This window comes from Lissotriton vulgaris, chromosome 4_1 (genome assembly GCF_964263255.1).
Source record: "Lissotriton vulgaris chromosome 4_1, aLisVul1.2, whole genome shotgun sequence".
In the NCBI taxonomy this organism is placed as follows: domain Eukaryota; kingdom Metazoa; phylum Chordata; class Amphibia; order Caudata; family Salamandridae; genus Lissotriton; species Lissotriton vulgaris.
In genome coordinates this window covers 1038983641-1039007225 of record NC_141691.1, presented here as the reverse complement: position 1 = coordinate 1039007225, position 23585 = coordinate 1038983641, and the positions used below count along the sequence as shown (strand labels likewise).

Below are 23585 nucleotides of genomic sequence, written 5' to 3'. Positions count from 1 at the left end.
GCTCAACGTTGCATGACGTTTTACGTTGCCATCACTGAAACATTACACGTTGCTCACCTCTCCAAGTAGGCGCTGGAACGCAGAAGACGTAACCTCTCCACTAGCCCCCACGGTAATTATCAGACGTCATCAAACCTCACACGAACGCTCACGGAGTAGGAACTCACTGCACACCAACGGCAAAGGAGTCACTGCAAGCCACTGAATACTCGACTCTCAGTGAAAGAAGTAACAAGGTCTGTAAGGTTCACAAACGTTCTGTTTATAAGGTTTTAATTGAAGTATAGTTCAATTGACATGCTAGCCAGTCACAAAATGTCTTTAAAATGGATCTCACTCCTTGCCTCAGACACGCATAATGGTTGTTGTTATATTCTGTACCTTCCCATCCTCATTGCCAAAATGTTGTAAATAGGTTAAGTAGGAAGCAGGACACGTCTTGAGGATATTAAGTTAGGTTTATTAAGTTACATAGGATAAGACAACAGAGCAGTAAAACCCCACAGCTGACCAACCAGACCAACTGCCAGGGCTGGAATCCTCAACACACCAGATAGAACACACATAGGTAAGATGGGAGATGGAGAAGGTAGGAATACTAAGAAAGGACTACAGACACCAGGTAGTCATTTTTATGTAAATATAAATATACAACTACCACCTCCGCCAAGGGCCTCATATAAACATTAAAAAGCGTGGGGATCAGGGCAGAGCCCTGGGGAACCCCACACCTGAGTGGCTGCTTAGCGGAGACAACCTCTCCCTCAAAGACCTGGAAGAAAGCGCTCCTCCAGGAAGGAGGTCAGCCATGTCCGTGCTGTGCCCGACATGCCCATGCCATTGAGACAATGTAGTAATATGGCATGGTTAACCGTGTCGAACGCAGCACTGAGATCTAACAAGATAATGGCCGCCTTCCCTCCCTGGTCCAGCACGGTCCTTGTCTCCTCTGTCACAACCAACAGAGCTGTCTCAGTCCCATGCTGGGGATGAAACCCTGTCTGGGATGTGGACAGCAGATTATTAGTGTAATAAGATGAATAATGAAGAATAGACGAGGTGTAGCATTAGAAGGATGCTTTATTCATCAGATGGTATGTATCTAAGGGGGACCCCACCAGGAGCAGCTCACTTGCTGCTCAGCCCGACTCTAACTGAATCCTCACGCTCACACACAAGCATTCCAACACTCCACTCACACGCGCACCAACATTCCACTAACATTCATACTACTTATGGCTGAGCAGCAAGAACTAGACCACTACATCACCTTCCCCCTTTTGAACAGAAACAAAAGTACATTAATAATATGAATCAACATAGGAGAAAAATTGCAAACAGAATGAATGAAAAGAAATATGCAATAATTTGTAAAATAAAATACATTGCATTAATTAGGAAGACAAGGTAAGGTGTGGAGAAATGAACCACAACCAAAATAGTAAAATTACACACTGTCACAAAATTACAGAAACCGTAAAATCTACACAAAGAGGATAATTAAACCCAATAAATTAAAATAAAATAAGTAGAGACACAGCAGGTGATATATGCACGAAAAAGTGAATATCACAAAGTGACCTATCCACACTAAGTGGAAATCCCCGTATTCAAGTACGGCAACCCCTTAACTAAATGGAAAATCCACAAGCCAGGAAGACCACGTAGCCGAAGGCTACAACAATATGTACCTTGATAAAACAAACTATAATCATATAGTTAAATTAAATAACGTACATTAATAAGTTATGTGGCATTTACAGTATAATTGAAATGACACGGGCGATGAATGAGTACAAAGAAAATTCTGTTACTAGCTGAATTTAGAAGGCTATTTATACATAAACCTAAACTAATGAAAATACCCCATGGAAATGTGTAACAGATTAACTGGCTAAGAGAAGAAAATGTACGTTATGAACCAGTGTATACATCAATAATCACACTTCAGGCTACAATCTATCCCTACATTAGGCACAAAACTATATAAGGGAAAATCAGTGCAAAAAGGTGTGCGCACCACCTACACTGAAGCATAAAAACAAGTGAAAAGAGACCAGCTCTAATACACAACTACCCTAAAATAACAGTCAAAGCTTAGTGCATCGATAATATATAGATTGGCCAAATCAATAACATATAAAACTCTCTTTAAGACCGTTTTCCGAAAGAAAAACACTCAATTAAAGAATGTGGTATGAATAGTATAGCATACAGAGTGTATTACTTGAAATAAAAACTGTAGTACCATTCCTTTCACATAAAATTTCTCAAACACCCTACATTCCTTTGTAAATCCTTGCATAAATTATCACAAGCAAATTAAATGGTTAACATAAACAGTTGCATATAAAGCTTTAAAGCTTGGTGTTGCTATAAGTGCGACACAGGCCAAACCATTCTCTTTTTTACTAAATAATCTACCAAGCTTGGTGTTGCTGTAAGCACAACACAGGCAAATTAATTACATCTTTTTAAATAAAGAAGCTAAAAGCTTGGTGTTGCTGAAAACGCAACACAGGCAAATTCATTACATTTTTTTTTAAACAAAGAAGCTAAAAGCTTGGTGTTGCTGAAAGCGAAACTGCGCAACACAGGCAAATTCATTACATTTTTTCTTAAACAAATAAGCTAAAAGCTTGGTGTTGCTAAATGCGAAACTGCGCAACATGGGCAAATTCATGACCTTTTTTTTTTAAGTAAATAAGCTAAAAGCTTGGTGCTGCTGTAAGCGTAACTGCGCAACACAGGCAAAATCATTACAATTTTTTTTAAATAAAGAAGCTAAAGGCTTGGTGTTGCTGAAAGTAAAACTGTGCAACACAGGCAAATTCATTACATTTTTCTTAAATAAATAAGCCAAAAGCATGGTGTTGCTAAAAGTACAAAACAGGCAAATTCAACTTTTTGTTTCTTTTAAAAAACGAAAATTACCACCAACTCTCTTTCTAATTATTTTAAACTAAAAACACAGTAAAGCAAATAGGATAGCCTCCGGTGAACGCCTCGTCGCCATATGTAAGAAGATGAATAATGAAGAATAGACGAGGTGTAGCATTAGAAGGATGCTTTATTCATCAGATGGTAAATATCTAGGGGGGGCCCCAACAGGAGCAGCTCACTTGCTGCTCAGCTCGACTCTAACTGAATCCTCACGCTCAAACACAAGCATTCCAACACTCCACTCACACGCGCACCAACATTCCACTAACATTCATACTACTTATGGCTGAGCAGCAAGAACTAGATCACTACAATTAGATTCCAGATACTCGACCAATATGTTGTTGATGTGCTTCTCAGCCAGCTTGCTCATCCAGGGCAAAAGGGAAATAGGGCGGTAGTTGGATAAATTGCCTTGGTCCTGATTGGGCTTCTTTAAAAGAGCCCTGACCATTGCACATTTCCATGATGTGGGAACTATGCCCGAGGCAATCGAGGTGTTAAGAACATCAAGGATTACTGGACGAATCAGATCAATGACTGAAGTGAAAAATTGGGGAGGTGCTGCATCCCTTGGAGAGCCCGAGGTGACCTTAGGAATAATTTTATCCAGGAAGACAGGATCCAGGGGTGTCAATTGTTCCAACATGCAAGTGGCCGGGGAGTTAAAACTCACCGTTCCAGCTGCGTCTGGTTCAGCAATGTCAGGAGCAAAGGAGGCATAGATGGTCTGAATCTTTTGGTGGAAGAAGGTTGCTAAATTGTTAGAGCGTGCCAGTGCTCTTTCTGAAGAGACTAATTCTTGGGGAGGGGAAATCAGTGATTTGGCTATCTGAAAGATTTCCCTGGGTGAATTGGCAGCTGTATTCATTTTTGTTTCATAGAAAAGAGCTTGTGTGGCTTTGATTTCGGTCTTAGAAAGTCTAATTGCCGTTCTGTATTCTGCTTTCCTGCACTGGGAATGGTCTTGTCCCCATACCCTTTCTAGCCTACGACAGGATTGTTTCATGTCCCTCAGTTTAGATGTAAACCATGGGGCTACTTTTTGCCTCTTTATACACTGCAGGCATTCCCTGGGAAGGACTAGGTCAAGAGGGTTTTGGATACAGTTATCAAAGTTACTACTGGCCAAGATGGGGTTGGGAACATTCACTGGCTTAAGGTCAGCAAGAGCAGACTCCCATTGACAGGAGGAAAGTTTCGACCAATTCCTCCCCCATTGTTTTTTTGACTCTTGGATAGATAGGGGGTTCCCTGTTACCCAACTCAGGGGAATTAGGTAGTGATCTGTCCAGGGCAAAGGGAGAGGCGTTTCAGTAGTTAAGGTGTCGATATTACTGAAAACAGGATCCAGTAAATGACCCTTGTTGTGTGTCAGGGCAAATCCTTTTTGCGCTAGATCAATCGCTTGAAGACTCAGCCGAAGATTGTTGGCCGAGGGATCAAGAGAACTATCCAGATGTAAATTTAGGTCACCCATTACCGTAAAATTAGCCAATGTAAGAGCTCAGACAGCAACTAAGTCGACCATGTTGGAAATAAACTGACCTAGGGTTCCTGGTGGACGATAAACCAGGATACCCGAGAAGGTATTTGTCGGCGCAAATTCTAGTGCAAAGGACATACTTTCGCATTCTGAGAGTGTAGTGGGGATAATACAACATTGATATACATCTCTATAAATAATCGCCAGACCACCTCCTCTGCCAGCAGTACGATCAGCTCTTTTTATAGTATAACCTTGCAGAGTTGCCCACACAATGGCTGGGTAGGCTTCCGATTGGAGCCAGGTCTCTGTTAAAACAAGAACGTCGGGCTTAAATTCTTCTATTAGTAGGGCTAACTGTTGAAAGGAGAGTCGTAGGAGTCAAGTAGATTACTTCTTCTTTATTTGAAGTTAAGGGTACATTGCAGCGACACCGACCACAGCAGGAACCTCCACCCTCAACCTTCAGCAACCGTCTCTCACTCCTGCCTCTACATTCTCACCAAGCATCCATTCCACGCATTCCACACGTGCACACACGACACGCGCACACACACACACGAGACATACCATGCGCACACACACACTACATATGCAGCCAATACCACACTAACTCAGTATAGTGTTTGGGCAGTGATCTACAATTAAGAAGAAACATCTTCCATAGCCTGTGAGTAGTGTGTTTCCCAAAGGTATTAGGTGATAACTTCAAATTACAATGTTTACAGTAGGTCATCGTGTCAGGATGCAGGGAATGTAAACATTTAAGGTTAACAGCAGGTCTTAACTCACGTAAACGTGAGGGTTCATAGGTAATTAGGCTTACGGCTGTGTGACCAGGGGTCTGGGGCTCTGGGCGCGGCTGGACCCGGACTGGCATAGACTGGCTTCTCCTAGGCGCCTCTTTAGCGCCTCCGCGGCGCGCCCGCTGCGCGACAGCATCATATGCCCTGATATAGATTAGGTTCCTAGGAAAGCTAGAGCATCACCTTGCCAAGATGGCCGCCCGCTAAAGGCACTACCAGGAAATGCAATGCACTTTATTCTCCCTCAACAACAATCAGCACCAATTAGCTGCGGTGGAACGGGGAGTCTTGCGCAGGATTACAAAGTGCCCAAAAACGATTTTAAAATGTGAGTGACAATTTTAAAAACAGTGGCAGCAGTGTAGCTTAATAATAGCCCCTAAGCGCTAGCGCAGCGAAGACCTGAGGACTCAGATTCAAAAACCAGCAAATCGCCTTTAAAGATTGTTTATGTGCAGGAAGGTGCCTCTTCCTGCACATTAACATTCGCCCCTGCAGAGCAGGCACCCTTGCAACATGGCGCAAGGGTGCCTTCGCTGGCGCTAGGCAGCTTTTTAGCGCCATTGTAAAGGGAAATGCAGGGGTGCGCTGTATTTTAGTAAATACGGCCCATTTCTGTGCTGAAAAAAATTTGGAGCGCAGTTTTACCAATTTTGGAGTAACACTGCGCTTCGACATTTTATTGAAAATATCCCACCAAGCATTAAACGCATTTGGCGGGGTTGTAAAAATCAAACTACCAGGACATGTTTTCAAAGGTTGTTCCAAGTATTCTAATCTATGGAAGGAGGTTACAATTCGGGAAAGCGTCAGCTTTGATGAATAATGGTTCATGGTGGAGTTTTACACGTTTGGCTAAGGTCAATAAATGCGTGTATAATCAAAGTGTGGAAGAAGAAGAGTTACTAAGTTTACATCTGAAAATGCTTGCAATCCAGAGAATGAATGTTTGAAATCAAAACAAGTTTTGGACAATGATTGCAACTCAGAGAATGTTTGTAGTTCAGCAAATTAAATACACAATGGAAAAGTTGATGCTGAATCTAGTGTTGCAAAGCAGTCCACCACTATCAGTCAGATGATTTGCAAAGGTAAGACGCAGTATTAGCATACCGAAAAAGTTTTAAGATTTTGTTTTGTTTTAATGTAACGTTGAAACGTGTGAAGATTTTGCTATGTGTTATTGTTAATAGGGCATACGTATGTATAGTATTTTTTTTTGTTCATTTTTTAAAAAGAAGGAAGATATGTAGTAATGTGTTTACGTGTGTTGTCAAAGGTTACAGTAACATTCCACTGCATTAGCTTGCACAGTTTAATGGAGTGTTATATTTCAAGGGGGAATTCTAAATATCTTATGCTTGCACAGCTCAGCTGGCCAGTTGACCATTTAGGGTTTAAATCTGTTATTGAGATTTTATCAAACACTAACATTGCTGGTCTCCCAATGTATTTAGAACAGCATGGGCAATTAGGGCCCCCAGTTGACCATTTAAAGGTGTGGCAGTCCTGTAGGCAAGTGCTAGTACGGTCCACCGTCCCACAAAAAGTAACTCCGCGAGTAATAATGTCACTTCTGAGAAATGCTTGTACTGTCCACTCGCTGCTAGTGTAGCAAACTCGCTGATGACTACTGGGTGACAACAGTGCCAGGATATACTGATAACAAAATGTATCAATGCCATAATTCCTGGATAGCCTTTCAGGTAAACTACCCACTGGCTATCGACATCGCTAATTAGTTATATTCCTCCCTTCAGCCACGCCCCCCCTCTGCTGCCCCTGTATTGTTTGTGGGAAGATTTTTTTTCTATACAGACACAAATAATGCACAGCTAGGCCACCCCCACCTCAAATAAAAAATAAATAAAAGGCACTGATGCAGAAAGGCATATCAAGTACATAAGATAAGCGTTATATGTGTTTACTGCGGACATTCCCCTTTAGTTTCTACTGGCGAGCACTCGGCTTCCTCGTTTCTCAGGACATTGTCTGTATCTCCCTCTAAACCAGAACCCATTTGCATCCACGCCTCAGTACCCATATTCTTCGTACCTTGATCTCCTGGTTAAAGTAGCTCAGTTCTTTAGGTCCCTCTCTCCTTGGCGGCACGTATGCATAGGCTGACTGGGATGAGATAGGGGGTTCCTTGGCTTTCCTTCCTTTGCATTCCTCTTCCTCTATTGTGTATTTTTTTTCTTCTTTCTTACATACAGTTAAATCCTTCATGGTTTATGGAGAGGTGCCAACATACGTATTTTTCGGCGACTTCACTGCAGTCTTTCTTTTTTTTCCTTCCTTTGCTGCTTTGCTTGTGAGAGCTCGAGCTGCTCTCGGGTTACAGACGCTTTCCAGCGTTGCTAGGTAATTAGCTACTGTTCCAAAGTGAACGTATTTCACGAGTCATAATCGGCTTTGAAATGTGTTCAAGCTTTTCTTTTTAGAAAGTGCCAATTTGAAAAAAAAAGAGTGCACTTACATCTTTGGCACCATATCCTCGCTCGGCTTTTGAATAAAACAACATGGGGCATTTTTGTCCAATTTTTTTTTCACGCCTTGTATCGGAACGGGAAAAGCTTTGAAGGTGTCCACTTTAACGTACATGCTTAAATACTCACAGAGAAGGCATGATTTGATCAAGACAGGTTTCCTCATCCCTTTATACCCTAACATTTGTTTAATTGGAACAGACAATATAAGTTACCTGCACTTAAACACACGTATATGTGGTGAGTAAAAAAAGTGGAAACATATCCACTCATTGAGAAAGAAACATTACATCTGAGTCGACCTTACTTCTCTCACCCTATACTTATAAAATGGTTTCCAGAGCTTTAGGTTTTGAATGCTAACCTAGCCTAGTAGTAATTGGATTCATAAATGGGGTTGATGTTTCCAGAATCTTCCTGGATTTTTCTGCAGTCTTATAATGCAAGGAAACAGGCTTTTTTGCAGCCTCCCCTCCCTCCCTAGCTGCTGGTTTTTCAACTTTTCAACTCTGAGTGTGCACTGAGGCTTGCTAACCAGACACCAGTGCCAGAATTTTAACCCTTTTCAAAGTGTATGTCGAATTGACTATCCCCAATTGGCAAGGACCAACTCTCTTATAAGTCCCTAGTACAGGTACCCAAAGTTCCTAGGGCATGTAATGCAGGGTGTCTACTCAGGGATGCAGCACTGATTGTGCCACCCTGTGTGTGACAAAGTACAAAATGGCTTGCAGCCTGCCATGGTAGAATGAAAGGGCAGTGGTAACACTGCTGGTTCGACTTTGCCATTTCAACTAATAGCAAAGCCCCCACTACCCTTAGCAATATTTTTAAGTGTTCCCTAAATAGGGCATTTTGAGCTCTAAAGCAGGTAGCTGAATATTATAAAGTAGGACATTTATTTTTTATATATGTCTTAACAGCAACACTTCTGAATTGTCATTTTGCTGTGGAAGGGCTAGCCCCATTGGCTAATACAGGGGTACCAGTTGATCCCTCGGCCTGTCTAACTTCTGAATGGGACTGCCTATCTGTGTACTGTAAAGTATGAGATTAATTATGGCTTCAAACTCAACTTGATGTCCAAGTTAATTTTAATGTCACTATTAACGAAATACAACTTTTAGAAAGTTGCCACTATGACCCAGCTGGTCCAGTGGCCTCACACGTCACCAGCCATTAGACAAATTATTGCCCTCCTCAGGAGTAGTGTGAATGACTCCCAGGGGAAACCATACTTACCTGCATTTTGCCGCCACCGCCACGAGAGTCATTTGGGCAGACAGCAGCAGGCGAGAAAGGAACGCTGACATCTCCGCCGCCACCGCCAAGAGTCCCTGGACACCGGACTCCGCGCCGCCGCTCCGGGAGACCACAAATCCCGGCAGGCCTCGCGGCGGCGCGTGTGCAGTGACGCGGGTCGTCGCGCTGCTGAGGGCGCCAGAGCCCTACAAAGGGAGGAGAGCCCCCGCGTCGCGGGACGCGAGCGGGACGCCCGGGGCTAAGCCCGGGCAAAGGGCGGGCCCTCTGAGGCCCTCAGAGGTCAACAGTGGTCGGGCGGGCCACCCCACCAACATTCCTCAATAAGGTTAGTTTTCCAATAGGTTGTCTACAATGGCTGATTGTACCGCAACAAGTAATAATGTTGACTTCCATACTCAAGACGCAGAGTCCCCTGTAACACTGCTAACGTCGTTCGAGGCATTGATAGACACTGCATTCAACGAGATTGTTGAGACTGAAAGGAGGTTTTCAATGGGTCCAATGAGCATTAACCAACTACATGCCACCAACAGTCTCAATGGCAATGGCAATACCCATATAAATCCTGAAATAATCGTTGTAAAACCCTCACATCCCGCTGTTGAAGTACCAATTGTCTTAGACGATGATGACACTGTCACGTACATAGCACCAGAAGTGACTCTTGGCCATGCCCCAGTAATAACATCTACTGAGGCTGCTAACAAGGTATCCGATAAAGTTGCAGCCAAGAGAAAGAGGGGCCCTGCTAAAATAACCCACAACAAACGGAAGCAGCCACTAAGGACTGTCAACCAACCAACCCCACAAAGTATGTGGAATAAGGGGAAGAGACAAAAGTTGGTCCAACATATAGTACCCACACAGGATCAACCGCATCTGGGTGATGTGGTCGTTATAAATAACGAGGGGTCAAATTATATATCTATCTCCACCCAGACTGAGTCCCCCCACGGAACTGACAAATCTAGTCACTATTCCAAGTCAGAGGGGAACCTTATTGAGACTATTGCCGATACAATTTTTAAAAATTTGGAAGGTCAAATGATCAAACAATTTAATAATATTTTTAAAAGACTTGATAAATTGGAGAATATAATTAAAAACGAGGATGCAAAGAGAAAAGGTATAGCGAACTTGGACAAAATGAGAGTAGAACGTCTGCTAAAAGATCTTGAATCCACCACCCGTGTCCCTACTACAGTTGACCATGGCAATACCAGGACAGTGGAACAACAAGCCATTACTAATCCAGTACAGTCTGTTACACCTAAGGTGTCTAAAAGTAAGGGCACAACAGGCAGCAATCCGTCTGCTTGTCAAACCAACACTCCCTTACCCCCATGTAACCCTACGCATGGACATGTCACTTCGTCCAAATCCTCTGTCTCCGCTAATGATGCAAGCGGATCATCAATTAATCCTATTAAAAAGAGTAATGCAGCGAAGCAGACCACCTTAGCACAGAAGGGTCCTGTCAACCCCAGCCAGCACGATAAAAAGATCACGCATGAGGACAATAGGCCTATCAAACATCAAGGCCCGGCCCTACATCTTCCACCTGAGGCTTGTCCGTATGTTTTAGTTCTGGCTGGTATCCCACCGCTCAAGGAAGGTGAAGGAGAATCATGGGTTCAACTTCACAATAAGTGTATAGACTGGTTAACAAAGCACAAGGGAGTGGGTTATGATATTGGAAAAGAAATCATAACCACACGGCGAGTAACCTGGGTTGGTCCCCTTTACAAAAACACCAATGGGGACTGTATCGTAATTAACTTTAGAAACCCGGGCACTGCAAAATACCTGTTGAATTACAATCCTGGTCGTCATGGCCCGTCTACTGTGGTGACCCCACTACCATTAAAATATTTTTATCGTCCTCCCCACAAGATGATGCAACCCCCCCCCAGTTTTTCCCTTGCAGAATAGGTTTGGAATATTCCAGGACCTGGACACTTTGGACTGACTGCCCTCTGAAAGCACCGAACCACTTTCCGTGTGCTTTGAGGCAGCACAGTTAGAGGAACCATCTGAGAGCACCGAACCACTTTCCGTGTGCTTTGAGGCAGCACAGTTAGAGGAACCATCCTCAGAGGCGGCCCTGTTAACATTGGAGATCTCTCCACCCAGTCCACTAAGCGTTCAACAGGGCCATGTTACACCTAAATCTGCCCCAAGTACTAACCAGGGTCCCTGTTCAAGGAATAATAAAAACAATAACCTAACAATTTTCAGTTGGAACATTGCGGGCCTGAAGTCCAAGATGGGAATTCCTTCATGGAGGGACTGCGTCAATTGTTATGACATATTGATGTTCCAAGAAACTTGGTGTGTTGAGGACCTATTGTTTGAGGGGTACAGTTGCCACAACAGGACTGCCCCGGTCCCTTTGGCTGGTCGTCCAAGTGGTGGATTGTCCATTTGGATAAAAATTTCTGCTGAAGCTAAAATTGACGAACTACAAACAAATTGTCCTAGTTTCATGGCACTCTCGTATACCCAGAGGATAAAACTGTGTTTAATCAATTTCTATAACAATGATTTTTTGTCCCAACCTAACCCAAATTTTATTCTCTTATTTGATTTTATTAATGTAATTATGGATGGACAGGTACACGGGAAATTTGATGGCATATGTTTAGGGGGAGATTTTAATGCACATGTACATCCAAGAAATCCCCCATGCAAAAGAGGTATAGAACTGTTAGATTTTCTTGCTACTAGCGAACTTGTTAATTGCATGGAACATGCAGGTATGGAAAACCATGCATCCCCATTCCCCACCTTTATTGGTCATGGGGGTGGTACAACGATTGATTATGTTTTTGTTTCACACGCCGTCGCAAAGGCATTAATAAGGGCAGAAGTAGTGTGTGAAATTCACAGTGATCATTACCCAATTGCCATCCATTTATCATTACCGAAGGGTAAGCGTCCAAGATGCGAAATAGGCGCAAGGGGTCTGGAAGGCTCGACAGATAAGTTGAGGGTAATCTGGAAGGGAGCAGACAATAAGGGAATCCTGGCAGGAGTATGTAAAAAACATCCAACTTTGATCAAAGATTGTCTCACTACAGAGGATCATGGGATCAACGTGGTTAAAGCGTTCTCTGAACTCTGCACCGTAATTAAAGGCGAAATTTCCAGACCAGCCTCTAGTAAGGCTGAGGAAACGCCCAGATGGTTTGATGCCCCATGCTCAAAAGCAAACAGGATGCTTAGAGCTGCCTTAAAAGCTGAACCGAGGGACATACTGCGGGTAAGGCTGCTCAGAGCAGAGTATAAGCGTGCTTTACGCACCAGATCAAATGATTTACTGAAAACCCACTGGGATTCCCTGGCACGATCTGCTGACCTAAAAGATACCACTGGGTTTTGGAAGGAGGTAAAGGAAATAAGATCTATCGGTTCTAACTTGACCGAAATTAACTGTAACATTACTGGTCCTACCTGGGTTGCACACTTTGGTAAAATCTACGCAACACCAGATAATCCTCCTTTGTTGCTACCCCCTCCACACCCAATGTCTATTTCCACATCTGAGGTATTTGATGCCATTTTAGAAAGCGCCGGGAATAAAGCGCCCGGATCCGATGGGCTCTCCATAGACCAATTAAAATGTGAGCCAGATTTTTGGGCCCCATTGCTATGCAATGTTTTTAACAATTTAACCGAAGGAGAGATCCCGGAAACATGGTCACGTAGCATTATTGTTCCCATCTTTAAAAAGGGCGACAGGCTGGATCCTGGGTGTTACCGCCCAATCTCCTTAATAGATAATACCTTAAAAGTTTTGGGACGGATCTTATTTAAAAGTATAAGAACTTGGACTGATGAGAATAACATCCTACATCCTAGCCAGTTTGGGTTCCGCAGTAGTGTCGGAACGGTGGAACAATGCTTGAATTTGAACTTGATCATGGGAAAATATAATATTGCAAAGAAATCCCCTTTATACTTTGGTTTTATGGATTTGAGCTCGGCTTTTGATTTTGTTAACCGCTCCCGGCTTTGGTCTACCCTTCTTGAATATGGTTTAGATGACCATCTGGTACATTTTTTAGCTTTTTTACATCGTGATCTTAAAGCTTGTGTACGTGTGAATCAAATGGGTGAAGTTTCTGATGATATTAGCATTGGTAGGGGGGTCAGGCAAGGGTGTGTGCTGGCCCCTCTCCTGTTTATTTTGTACATCAATAAGCTAAGCGGCACTTTGAGCACCCTAACTAGTGATGTGCCTTATATTAATGGAGCCCCTATACCCACCCTTCTTTACGCAGACGATGCGGTCCTGATGGGCCGCACTCCGAAGGCACTGCGTATCTTAATTTCAGGGTTTGTCCTTTTTATGGCCGATTTAGGCCTAACAACTAATTTTAAAAAATCATTGATTATGAGCTGTGGCCCAAAAAATCACAAAATTCCCCAGATTACTTCAGGGTCAAATGTTTTAAAAAGCACCAGCACTTTTCCCTATCTAGGGCTCCTATTTTCAAATAGTGGTACGTGGCATGCACATGTTTCTTATGCCAGGAATAAGTTGGGCAAGGCCATTAATTGTGTAACCTCCTTGAGACAACCCAACCAAGCTGATGTGATAACTCCCCTGGTTAAGATATATCAAACCCAATGTATGCCAACCGGCACTTACGGCGCTGAGGTTTGGGGTTATACCAACTGCTCCCCTATTCAAATAGAAGAAAATAGATTTTGTCGTAAGGTATTTGGGGGGGTTATTTGTTCTCCAAACTATGATGTCATAACGAACTAAATATTCCTTACATAGAGGATTTTGTGAGATCAAGACCAGCATTGTTCTGGATAAAGATATGGAACAACACGGCTGCTACATTGACCCGTGAAATTATTTTGGACTGCCTAAAGTGTGATAGGGGACACCATATACCATGGCTGAAATCAGTAAAAGAGTGCCTTGCAAGTGTGGGTTTGGCTTCCTTGTTCACATCACCAAACCTAATAAATCGCTCCCATAAGACCATCATTTTAAGGGCATTGTATGATTTATATAGTGAAGAGCGGGACAGAAAGAACCAGACTAAATGCACGGTTGTGAAATATTTGGCCTACTCTGAACCACATATTAAAAAACCTGGCCCACCGTACAGATATTTGCGCTTGCATCTTGGTAGATGGGTAAGGGGTTTACTGTTTCGTTTCCGAGATGGGAGTATAGTTAATCTACTGAACTTCCCGCTGGGATACAATAAATACCTCGAAACCTTAAACTGCCCTTGTAACCCTGACATGAAGCAAAGTCTTATGCATTTCTTGTTCTTTTGTGGTTTTTATAAAAAACTCACTGTACATTATCTTATGCCCTATTGTAAGAAAAACGGATTGACTAATTTTAAATTGGCACTTCGGTCTTTCCAGGTATTGGGATCAGATGAAGTTATTTTCAGGATGAGCTGTTTTCTCAAAGCTGCTGTCAGATCGAGAGTCACCCTTAATATTGATGTATAACTATTGCACACTGCACTTTCTATTTTGCACTTTTTTGATAAAAATTTTTAAATCCACCTCTTTTTATCTTTTTGTAATATAAAAAATTATGTGTAAATAGATAATATTATAACAATGTGATGTCCATCCTTTTTTAATAATGGTTTTAAAATTGTGTTTTTAAACAGTGCTTTAAATGATACTGTAAGATATTCCCTACTTTTAAAAAACTTAAAAAATCTATCATTAGGGAGGGACAAATCTGGTATAGCTGTGAAATTGTAAATGGATTCTGATTTGATTGTGCTTGTTTGACCTCGGACTATTCTCCAATTGTAACTATTGAATTGAATGTTTTTAAAATGTTTTTGTTTGTACTTTTATGGATGTTTTTTTTTATTCCGAATAAAGATCTTTTGACTTGACTTGACTCCCAGGCTTAGGAATAATGGCAGCCTGCTACAGGGTGAGGTGTTGCATCCCCTCCGTAGGAAGCCATTCAAGGTGTTAGCCCAAAAGGTGAACTTCAAAGGAGAAGCCACCTTTGGTGAACAGATGGCATTCACACTCCGGAGGGGCTGCCCTTTATTCAGGTAGACAGGCTAGAGACAGGGACAGAGAGGGAAACACAGGGATTACACTGGTTTTCCCGTGGGCATGCAGCCCTCAGGTAGCCACACCTCTAGGTTGTGTATAAAGAAATACCTCATTTTGCATGAACACTCCCCATTTTTGGACTGATGCTGAATTTTTTTCCTCTCTGATATGCACTGAAGCCTGCTCACGAGACCTCAGTGCCAGTGTTGTAGCCCTACACAAAAGATATATTGAATTGGATACACCTGCTTGGCAAGTAATGACTTACCTATAAGTCTGTAGTGTATGGTACCCATGGAATGTAAGGCAGAGTGTTCACCGAACCCTAAGGAAAGCCCTATGGAGTCCTTTGGCAGGGAGCTATACTTTAAGAAGTAGGACATATATTTTCTATATATCTTAACAGCAATACTTCCAAATTGTCATTTTGCTGTGGCAAGGTTAGTAGCACTGTTGGACTTGGCCCTTTTGGCAGGTTCACACCTAAACCTTTTGCCTTTTAATGTGACCTGATGTTAGTTGTTTTTGGCCTCTGCGCACTTTAGCACTGTGGCCCAGTGTAAAGTGCATGCGCACTCTGAGTGCATGTGGTGAGATTGACCTGCCGTCCCATAGGAATGCATAAGGGATATGTTTGTCCATGGTAATTCCTGGTGTGAGAGGAGTGCAGGGGCGAGTTTGGTATGTGCGAACTCGTGAGCATAAATGCTGCACAATGGTGTGCGCAGATTTATTGTGACTGTTGGAGAAGTGCCACATTTAGATGTTAGGAAGAATAAAACAGGGCCGTAGCTCTGACCCAGTAAGGCTGAGCCCAATATACCAATAGAACAACACAACTGCCAATACTGGACACTGCTTTGAAATATTTGACTGACCTTTATGAATAAAACGTAACGGTCCGTTTGTGATTTACGTCACTAGTTTATTGATTCATTTTTGCACTAGTGAAACATTATTACTTATACATATATCACTAACTTTGTATGCATGTACAAACAGATATAAAACAATTTAATGCAATACAAAAAGAACTTCAATATACAATACATTTAAAGTTTTACAACACATCCACCACACTATCTGGCCAATCCAGTTATTCAACATTCATACATACAAATATACCACAACAAAAACAGTCTTTAAAACCTATTGTCAGAAGTGGATTATCTGTCCATATAGATGGTATTACACTTTTTATTTTAAGGTCAGCAGTCTTATTTGATTAGACTAATCCTTTGGAAACAAAGCCTTGTTATCCAAACAAACTCTCATATTAATTCTATTAGACAATAGGCATCAAAACAGGTGTTGGCACTTCTGTGTGCTGTGTATCTGCCTGCCTGATGTGGAGTGCATGTCTGGCTTGTAATTGACAGGGGCTGGATAGTGTGCTTGGCTCCAGGAGCCAGGATGGGTCTGACCGGTGGTAAATAGGGAGATCTGCATGTAGATGGGAGGGAGGAGTTGCACCTGGGACCTGAATAGGGCTGTGCCTACCCTCCATAATGTTGGCTCCACCCCCTGTGGTGCGTCTGAGCAGCTAGCCCCCACCTGACAAAGGGTAGAGGAGCTGAGCACAACAAAGTGCGCCAAAGTGCCTCCAAACCAGTTGCATCTGGTTTTGCCCCAGCCCTGTGCTGGGTGAACAATGGAAATCTGTGTATAAGAGAAGGGGCTGTGACCCCATGAAAGTTGTTCTCTCTGTGTTCCTGACTTGAGGGGGGCCTGCTGCTGCTGCTGGGTGGCAGGAGGAACCGCTACTGGGGACTGCCTCCCTGCTGGAGCTGGCCTGCCTGGGCCCAGCCTTTGCCCCCCCTTCCTTCCACAAGACTTTCCCTGGACTTTGCATTCAAGCGCCTGGGAAGCGCTACATCTTTGTTGCCTGAGAAGCGCTTTATTTTATTTCTGAAAAGAGTTTTACCGTTCTCAGGAGCAGAGCTTCTAATTTCAGTGGCAGCACGGAGCTGCGATCCTTTTCAAAAGGGAATCCCCGGCGTGGAGATTCCCCAGCAACTCTAATCATTTACGGCACGGGTGCCCACCAAGCATTGCCTGCCATTTTGATACCCCTAGTGGGTGCCCACCCCACCAGGGACGTTGTGCTATTTTAATACCCCTAGCGGGTGCCCACCACATCAGGGACTTTATGTTGAAAACACGGGAGCCTACCCTGTATTGCCCCCAGCCTTGCTGAAAGCACCGCTGCCAGCCCGGGACACCCAGTAGCACCATGCCGGCTCCCCGCTGACGTCAGAGGGGCACCGCGCTGTGATTGGGGCTCACGTTGGGAGTTGCCCGGCAACAGGAGAAGCGTCCTCGTGGACGTCAGCGATGGCGGCCTGATCGAGGCTACAGCATCGGCCCCACCTACAGCCAAGCAGGAAGCAGAAAGGAGTGCAGCTCCTGTGTGTGCACGGGAGGCCAGTGAGAAGCGGAGATTGGCTGAAGGTGCAGGTGGGGCTCCGGTGTCAGAGGTAGGAGCCCAGCATGCTGCCTAATTACCTGGAGACTCAGAGGCTCCATAGGAGTAGCGCCGCCAACCAAGAGAAAGCGGAGGGGGAACGAGGCACATTGCTGGTTCCTGCTCTCACCGCAGTTAGAGGAGAAGTGAGCCGTGAGGGAGAGCCTGCAAACAGAGGAGTCCCGGAGAGCCCCCGCAGTCTAGCCGGGAGTGGGGGTCCTGAGTTTATTGTTGTTAGAGGGTGCGTCGGGGGACATTGATGGTGACCGCCCCCCTCATGATGTGCTGACTTCGTTTGGGGCCACATTGTCTTTAAAAGTCCCAGGGGGACTTGGGGGCCAATCCAGTGGGAGAGTCCTTGTGTAGACTCCTAGAGCCCCTGCCGTACCAGTGCTAATTATTTTTACCAGCTGCCTCACCTGACAGCGGGCAGCTGCAACAGTGCCCACAGTGTTTCATAGGGCACAGTGGTGCCCGAGTTTGAATTGCTACCTTCAGCTGCAGTGTGAGAGCACAGGCATCTGCGTCACTGGGAACCGTGCATCTTTTGCTAGAGTCCCAGGGAGGGGCTCAGAAGGCACAGTGGTGCCAGGAAGCATCTTTACAACTGCCCAGCAATTAGTGGGCAGCTGCCACATTTCGGCCTGATCTTTTGCTTCGCTGCATTACAGCCAGCCCTGACTATTTTGGACATAGGGCGTTGGAGCCCTGTGAGAGGCCAGTTGGCCTGGGGACAGTTTTTCATCTGTGGTGCCCCCGCTTGGGGCACACTGTGTTTATGCCTAAATGTGATGTCTACTGTGGAATGCCTTTATGCCCTGTTTTATACCTCTAAATGTGTTTTATGAGTAGGAGGTTGCGTATTATGGTTTATGCTAGTGAGATTATGTTTCACTGTGATTTATGCCTAATGTGCTTATTATTGCATAGTGTGTTCCTACCTTTTACCAGTAGTTACTGGTTGTGCTCTGCATTTATTATGTGTGCTACATTTACAATTGGTGATTTGTGATTGTTCTGACAGTGGCCCAATTTGCCCTGCCAGGTGTATATAATCCCCTGTAGATACTGCCCGTGCCAGTTGACACAGTGTAAATTGTGTGATTAGGATCTAATGTGTTTATGGTAAGAACTTCCAATAGGCTCGTATCTACCAATGGCAAAGTACTTCACACAGTTTTTAAACTCGAACAAAGGAAACAGCAGAGTTATTAAACCGTGTAGCAGGGATTCTGCTCTCACACAGAACTGTGCATAGAAACTTAGAACCTCAGTAAATTAGGATGTACCAAAACGCACCTTAGTATCCAAAATCCCCTACCAGACTAGCAATCAGTGTCTCATTGGTTCTTACCGACCCCCAATGATTAGACAACCCAGAACATGGACTTAGAACACCTCAGGTAACGTGGAACACATGAACACTCTTTCGTTATACTAACATAACAACCCAAAACGAGGAGTCAATGAGGGCACGTGCAAGTTTGAAATGTTTATTTCTAATGCAGTGTTCTCAGATGCAGTTTCTTAGCCAATACAAGCAAAAATATTAAAAGGAACAAGGTTAACAGCATGGTTACTATTCCATAAAATACAAAGGGTGAAAGCATGTTAAAATGCTAAAGGAAAAAAGATCTAAATAAAACCTCAGTTTACCCTCCCTAGCCAGTATATTATATTATATCTACAGAAGGTCTCTTTGGGTTTAGAAGGGCGGGCCCATACCTTTGGGTTCAGCAGAAATGGATCACATCATCTCCTGCACCAACTCTCTGCATACGGATATTCATCAAGTGTGTGTCTCCTGCTTTACGCAGTGCATTATTAAAACGCGCCTAAACCCAAAGTTGACCACAGCTGCATCCATATTATGTCTACTCTGTGCGCTGATCAAGCCAAACAATAAGCGCTGTGTTGAAATAACCTTGAAGGCCTCGGCGCTCACTGTACAGACATAGCTTACCAAGCAAGGCTGATATTATAAGCAAACATGTTATTCTCGTGTAAAGCAAAATACCTAACTAGGCAAAAAGCTGTAATAACAAAATGCGTTGTGTGCAGAGGTAACAGAAAAGGAAAGATGGCGTTTAAGCTTCTAACAAGCTCATGCTAACTTAACACAGTGCAAAGGTGAAACCAAAACACAAGACACCCTCCCTTTGATCCGAGCACTGATTGGACAAGTATGAAGGGACTAATTTAGGAACGTAGAGTTCAAGTTCGATAGTTCAAACACAAGTCTCTAATTTGAAACTCTAAAAATCAAGAGGAAAAAATATATATATAAGTGTTGTGAAAAAATCTCAGTTTCGGACATTGATTAAGTCAATAGGCAAGCGTTTCAAAAACTCTGAGGGTCAAAAAAAAAATTCAATAATCCAACGAAATGTGTAGGCCAAAAAACCGAGACTGCAAACACAGTTCATCCTAATAATGAATATGCAAAATATGCAGCAACAGCCTCCAACAGGAAGTCACTGTTATCATCCGAAAACAAATCGGCCATCCAATTCAATAAAGGGAAAGAACATACATGCTCTTCAATTACCGGAGCCTCTTGCACCATCAGAGGACAACTCGGTGGGTTCTCGAGGAAGCTGCGAGCCAAGAAACCTTGCGCCGCTGTGAACAAATTCCAACGACCCAGTATACCATGCATCACTGCAAATGCCATAATCCCTCCATCAGAACAAAGCAATTCATGAGTAACTAAGGGACTCATAAATTGATTATAATCCGCATCGGGAGACACCGTATTGCAGAGACACAAATCCAGGGCCCATTCGAAGTCGCAACTCAGGCAATGGAAAACTGGCTGGATGCATGTAAAGTATTAAAATCGAAAAGATAATCCATAAGCTGCACTCAGTGTAGCAAGAGGCAGCGCACCATAGTACTCAAGCCCCAGCCGAGACAGTTCGTCTTGTAACACAGGATATGCATCCATTTTGAAATAAAGAAAACAGCCAAAGGACGCCAGCGGCAAGAGCCAGTAGCCAGGGAAATCCACCAAACAGGCTGGAGAAAATCGAATGAAAGAAAGCTGGAATTACTTCGAAAATCTTTTGGAAGGAAGTCACTAAGCCACTGCTTACAACTTTAAAAAAGTGAGCCAGCCCCGAAGTGGAGGACGCATTGAAGATTGTGTGAATTAACTCACCGAAGTGCAAGGGCAAATCAGTATTTAATAAGGCATGCACCTCTGTGCGGGTGTTAGCCACGTGAATGACAAATGTTTCACGAGCAGATGTGAGGGCAACTTCTTTCTGGGACAATAGAGCTCTTATGCGACTCATCTTATTGAACTCTGCTTTCAAGGTCGGAATCTTCGGCCAGATGGAAACATCAAGTTTCCCATGCGGGGGTGGATACATTACATTTTTGCAACAAACTACACGTTCACTGACTGTAACGGCATAAGCAATCCCTTTTATCAACCCACAACAATCCTCATTGTTTAAAAGTAAAAATTCCCATTTGCCAGCAATGTGAACGTGGGAACGATTGCAGGTGTACCTTTCAAAATACAGGCTAATTAGGCTCATTTTGATTCCAAGAACCATGTAATTGGATATGTCGATACATTAAGGAATGATCTGGTGTTTCAGCGCATTCTTCACCATTCAAATAAACTTCTTTTCCTTCCCTAAGGCATCTGTATGTAAAAGGAAGCGACAGGCTTCATAGAGATAAGAATTCCCAAGAGGCTCGTATCTAACAATGGCAAAGTACTTCACACAGTTTTTAAACTCGAACAAAGGAAACGGCAGAGTTATTAAACCGTGAATAAGCCACGTAGCAGCATTGGCTTCTGCCACAGAAAACTGTGAAGGCTCTAACCTCTCAATGTGTAACATGGAAAAAGAAGCATCCTTCATCGACAGTAAGCATTGCTTGTCAGTCAAATTAAAAGGGGCAAACAAGGATGATGTATTCATGTAATGCCAGAGCACTTTACCTGCCTTTAGGGTCTGCAATGTCCATGTAAACTGCATAATGGAACGCAACTGATTTTGACCATGGTATAAAGCAGACACTTCATCTTGCACAATATCTACAACAGATGACACAATATTATCTAATGTGTAAATGCGGGAAGATAGCGTGTTAATGCTGTTATCTACAACTGCTAGCACTTTTTCTAAATTGGCTTGATCTATAGCTCTAAGGCGGGTAGCCGCCTCAACCTGGGAAGCTTTCCAGAATTCGTTATAAACAGCATATATCCATCTTTTAGATCTACCTTTAGCCGGGCCTTTAATAAAATCATTCAGATAAACATCATCAGTCAGTTTAGATAAATGCAGTTTAACTGACGCCAAGGTAGAATGTCTGAGCCAGTTCTGACACAATTTGCCTACAGAATAGGAAGTCACAGAATGGCCACTCTCAAAACGGGGATCCACCCTGACCTGTGTAAAGCCATGAGCTAAACCCAGAAAACAATTCTGGCATGAATAAGCCAGAGCAACCAGCCTTCGGGATCCAAACTGGATATGTTAAAGGAGGAATTCAATAATAGAGTTTGTAATTCTCTCACTGAAAATTTAGTAGTATTACCCCAACCGGAATATTCCTCTAAATCAGGAAAAGAAGGAGCATTTAATTTTTTAGGAGTAGCCAATCCAAAGCATGTTGTCAGTGAAATCGTAGAATTTAAAAACAACATATGGTTCGGGATGAGGCATGCACGGTGCAAAGCCTCAGTGCCTTGCACTTGCCAGTTTTTAGAACCCCAAACTGATTTAAGGTCAAATATATCCTTCCACAACTCGTAGCCCCCAACAGCCAACTGGTCTAGAAAGGACTTTGAATACAATAATTTAGCATCAGTAAATCTAACTTTGGATATGGACTTTTCACTAAGCATGAGCGGATTTTGCGGATTGGCAATCCGCGAATTTGCGGATTTGCAAACTCGCAATCCGCAAAATCCGCGAATTCCCGCGAATTTGCGGATTTTTTTTTTTTTTGTGTTCGCCCGTGTTTCTGCCAGTTCGCGAGGGTTTTTACAATTTCGCAATTTGCGAACTTACCTGTCGGGTCGCAAGTTTTGCGAACTTGTTGTTTCTACGTGTCCAACCTGTTTGGGACACTCTTCTTCATCACTGCCACTCTCTGTCACCACTGCCACTCTCTGACTACTCATGCCACCCTCTGGCCCACCCATGCCACCCTCTGTTTCATCACCACACCCTCTGGTTGTCCAGTGTACATTATTTTTGGCAAAGCAAAGCACACCTTCCCTGCCTCAAGTGACCTGAATTAATTTGGGGCTGATTAATGTGTCACAGAATATTTTTTTAGCTGGCACCTGCTTCCTTAGTGCGCCCTGATTAGTGATCTTTTGCACTTGCTAAGTGCTTTCATTGTTGCAAAATTAGTTACAACACCTGCCCTGCCCCAACTGACAATAATGAATTAGGGGCTGATTAATGGATTTTAACTTCCAGCCTGGCTCCTGCTTGTCTCCCTTAGCTGTAATTCAGGACCTTTGTGGCATATGTGTAACTATTCTGAGGTTCAGAGCAGGGTCACATAATAGTTGCAACTGGCAACTGAACTCTGGAGGGGCCCCTCAGGAAGCACTACAGGAAATGGCTACTAATGATGAGCCTGAACTTTTGAACCTGGTAAGTAGTTACTTTCAGTTTTGCTAAAATCGTATTTCTGCAATTTCGCACTTATTCGCGGGGCGCGAACTCACGCGAACAGTGCGAGCAGTGCGAGCAAAATCCGCTGCTCGCGGATTTGCGGATTTTTCAGGAAATTCGCAAATCTCGCGGATTGCGGATTTCCCGAAAATCCGCAAAATCCGCGAGCGGAACGGATTTTCCGCCCATGCCTACTTTTCACCCATTTTAAAATAAAAGGCATTTGGATTAGATTGAATACAATCTGTAAAGTAAGTGAACCTTTTCAAAAAGGTAGCAGAACTGCCTTGTATAGGAGCTGGACAGTGTTCCCACTGGGTGTAATATAAAGTGAGCCTCCTGGTATTAGCTTTATGCAGGTAGTGATTGCCAAAATGTTGATAACAATACAAATCACCATAATTAGCAGACTGCAAG

General features: G+C 43.5%; 1 protein-coding gene across 1 annotated transcript in view; it reads right to left on the bottom strand.

The window, feature by feature from the left end:
* CFAP90 (cilia and flagella associated protein 90) overlaps positions 1 to 7551 on the bottom strand; it is a 258264-nt gene extending 250713 nt beyond the window's left edge. The window contains exon 1 of the mRNA XM_086965278.1: positions 7291 to 7551. Within this exon, the coding sequence (XP_086821404.1) occupies positions 7291 to 7464 (174 nt within the window). The 5' untranslated portion in view covers positions 7465 to 7551. The remainder of the gene's footprint in view (positions 1 to 7290) is intronic.
* Positions 7552 to 23585: the final 16034 nt, after the last annotated feature.